Here is a 3,936-nt window from a genome sequence, read left to right as displayed (position 1 = left end):
TATGTATCACTACAAAACGGAACAGTTGGGTGTCGTTACACACGGGCAAATCTATTTTCCCTCATCAATTTTGTACAAAAATATTTCCACCTCTTATTATTTTGATATTTCCTTGGGTTTTACTTTTATCAAATTTCGAAGTCCCAGCTTCTCCGAGAGAGTCAGAGACACACAAATACAAGTATACAACTGTACGCGTGGAACGTGTGAGAGTCAATTTACGTGACACCCTGTACAGTTTAAAAAGTCATTACCCCACGTTCTTCCCTAAGGCCTACACAGTGTACACGTTTCAATATTTCTTTCAGCAATAATGGCGGCGTTCATTTCTTTCTTTATTTTTGACTATCGGCCAAGCAACGGCATTGTTCATTTGTCTATATATACCCCCACAACAATGTTCCAACTCACAATTTACCATAAACAAAGACACTAAGAACTAGAAATCTTTAGCTCTGATACGGTGATATACCTTTTCTCACACACCATCACAGACCTCAAGGATTTATCTATCACACCCAAAAACAAACAAACAATCACTCATATTCATTCCTAGATCTTAAAAATGCCTAGAAAAGGAATGAGGAGTATTTGCTTCAACTCCAAAACTTCATCTTTCTCTATGTCTCGGTATTCTTCGCCTGCAAGAAACTCAATTTCAACTGGTACTCCTCGTCGCAGCTTTTCGGAGTCATTGATCGAGCAGAGCATCGAAGCGGCCACGGTTTTGATAAACAAGTGGAACCCAGAAACCTCCACTTATGCCAAAGTCACATCTTTGTTCTACGAGAGCAAAAGTGAAGCCATGCAATTCATCAGGTGCGTGAACGATCTTCAGAAATCCATGCACGCCATGGTCATCGAGAACTCGACCTCGGAGAAGCTCGTGCACGCACAGAATCTTATGCAGATAGCCATGAAGAGACTCCAGAAGGAGTTCTATCAAATCCTTTCCATGAATCGAGCTCACTTGGACCCCGAATCAGTCTCCGCTCGATCCTCACGCGCCTCCGCTCGATCAAGCATTTCCGATTACGATGATGGCTCAGTCTCACAAGATGATGAAGTGCGCAACGTAGGTGATTCAATCGATGAAGTCGAAGAAGTTTCTTCCATAGCTATGACTGACTTGAGATCCATAGCTGAGTGTATGATCTCTACTGGTTACGCCAAAGAGTGTATCAGTATATACAAAATTATCAGAAAATCGATAGTCGACGAAGGCATTTATCGACTTGGAGTTGAAAAAATTAGCTCCTCACAAATCAATAAGATGGACTGGGAAGTTCTCGATCGCAGAATCAAGGATTGGTTGGAGGCAGTGAAAGTTTCGATGACAATTCTTTTCAACGGAGAGAGAATCCTCTGCGACCACGTTTTCGCTTCCTCAGACTCGATCAGAGAATCTTGTTTCACTGAGATTTCCAAAGAAGGAGCTACTCTTCTCTTCGGATTCCCCGAACTCGTCGTAGCTAAAAGCAAGAAATCTCATCCTGAGAAAATTTTCCGTGTGCTCGACATGTACACAGCGATTTCAACCAACTGGATCGAAATCGATTCCATCTTCTCATTCGAATCAACCGTCACCGTTCGAGCTCAAGCTCTCAACTCGCTGAACAAACTCAGCGACTCGGTCCGCACAATGCTATCAGAGTTCGAGTCAACAATGCAAAAGGACTCGTCGAAGTCGAAAATCCACGGTGGCGGCGGTGTTGACATTCTGACTCTCACCACCATGAACTACCTCTCTCTCCTCGCCGATTACAGTAACATCCTCGCAGACATTTTCGCCGACTGTCCTCCGCCGCCGAGATCATCGTTACCGGAATCCTACTTCGAAAGTCCATCCACCGATGACTCTCCGGCACCGGCGATTTCCATGCGCATGGCTTGGTTAATCCTCGTACTCCTCTGCAAACTCGACGGCAAAGTAGAACATCACAAAGACGTTTGTCTCTCGTACATATTCTTAGCAAACAACCTTAACCACGTTGTCTCCAAAGTTCAAACCTCGAACTTGAAGTACCTTCTCGGCGAGGATTGGATCGCAAAGCACGAAGAGAAAGTGAAACTATTTTCTGCGAATTACGAGAGATTAGCGTGGGGCCCAGTGATTGCAACGCTGCCGGAAAATCCAACGGCCACGATTACTCCAGCTCAGGCGAAGGAAATTTTTAGGAAATTCAATTCGAGCTTCGACGAAACTTGTAGGAAACAGAGCTCGTTCGTCGTAGCGGACCCGAAACTCCGAGACGAAATGAAAGTCTTGTTAGCGAGAAAGATCGTCCCAAGTTATCGGGAATTCTACGATGCTCATAGGTCTAATGTTGTTGGAGAGCGAAATGTTGGGATAACTGTCAGATTTGCCCCTGAGGATGTGGGGAATTACTTGTCGGACCTGTTCTTTGGGAACAACAATAGCTCGGGGGGTACTAGTGTTTCCTCTTCATATTCCTTGTCTCATCAACGGCATTCATGGTCTAGAGGTTAAGGTTTTGGGCTTAGTTGGCGATTTTTTGTTTTGATCGCCAGATTTTGACTTTCTTTACCGGTTTATATGTAAAGATGTAAATGTTGTTCATTGTTTTTCCTTTTGTGTAAAAGTACTGTTTGAATAATCAGTTTATACTACGACTTTAAAGGTTGCACAACATGTACTTGCACAACATGCTCATTATTATTATTTTTTTAATTTTATTTATGAATACTTGCACAACAAGTCCAAATATTTTGTACAACTTTTTGTGTACCATTCTATATTTTACTAATCACTACTTATCATGTATATGATTGCTTTCAATTTCAAATTTCAATAATTCTAGAAAGAAAGTAAAATGAACACATGACAAGTAGTGATTGGTGGGATATAGAGTAGTACACAAAAAGTGATATAGAAGATTTGGACTCATAACAACATGCTAGGAATATATTAGATAATGGTTTTTATTTATATATTTATTTTTTGAGGAAGAGACGATAATTTTTATTGGATGGAGGATTCTTCCTCACCAGCAATGAAAGCCTTGTATCAAGATTCAAGATATCTTATTATTATGAATGAATGAGTGATCCTTTCTCCAAAAAAAAAAAAAAAAAAAATCAGTTTATACTACGACTTTTTTGGCTATGTTTTTTTACTTTTGTCTAATTATATCATTATATACTTATTTCCCTTTTGAATTTTTTACACCTGCGTTCCTAGAAAAGTGTTATTTCGGACTTTCCATGTCCCATTTAGATTCTCAAACTCTTTCCCTTTTCATACTGTAGTCTTGTAGTTCCCATAAAAATTATAAGGTTTTTATAGTAGACAAGTAACGTAGTTCATCATTCCACTAAAAGACTCATACCTGTTTAAAATTGCTGAGTTAAAAAAAATTTTAAACAGAAATTTATTATTTACTTAGCAATTTTAAACAAATGAGAGTCTTTTAGTTGAATGGTAGATAACCGACATGATCTATTAGAGGATTGTATAATTTCTCTTAATATAGACATAAGTTGAACATAAGTGCGGGTTAAAAAATAAGTTCATGCTATAATTTATCGAAGTGGTTGAAACTTGAAAATGTGAGTGATAAACAATAACTTTCACATGTTCTTCTTGTGTTTTTGTTTTCTTTACCCTCTCGTGATTGACTATTTCAACAAATTATGGCAAAGTTTGTGTCCCTTAGTCTTTTCCTACTTCATATCAAGTTATAAAAATTAAGGCCGAATGAGTGGTCACTATATTTTTTTGTGATGTGATACTGTTGAAACAGCTAGTATATGTGATGTGAATTGTGATGTTGTTGAAACAGTAAACAAAGGCGCCTTTGAATGTGACTGAATGTGTCCCTATTTGGAGTCTATTGTATGAGAATTTCTCGTTTTTCTGGGCTTGCTTCATTTGTTAATTCTTATTAATAATCCTTCCACCAAACACTCGAGTAT

General features: G+C 39.0%; 1 protein-coding gene across 1 annotated transcript; it reads left to right on the top strand.

Annotated features, from left to right (window-relative positions):
* The first annotated feature begins 369 nt into the window (after nt 1–369).
* LOC112025477 (exocyst complex component EXO70H1) lies at nt 370–2,651 on the top strand. Its single transcript, XM_024058152.2, has one exon. It carries the CDS (start codon nt 566–568, stop codon nt 2,489–2,491), a length of 1,926 nt encoding a protein of 641 aa, XP_023913920.1. The 5' UTR covers nt 370–565; the 3' UTR covers nt 2,492–2,651.
* Nucleotides 2,652–3,936: the final 1,285 nt, after the last annotated feature.

The sequence above is a fragment of the Quercus suber genome, unplaced genomic scaffold (genome assembly GCF_002906115.3).
Source record: "Quercus suber isolate HL8 unplaced genomic scaffold, Cork oak 2.0 scaffold_88, whole genome shotgun sequence".
In the NCBI taxonomy this organism is placed as follows: Eukaryota; Viridiplantae; Streptophyta; class Magnoliopsida; order Fagales; family Fagaceae; genus Quercus; species Quercus suber.
This window is presented reverse-complemented; position numbering and strand designations above follow the sequence as displayed.

Excerpts from the sequence above, each read along its gene's own strand:
- LOC112025477 (XM_024058152.2), top strand. The coding sequence starts at position 566 with ATGCCTAGAAAAGGAATGAGGAGTATTTGCTTCAACTCCAAAACTTCA.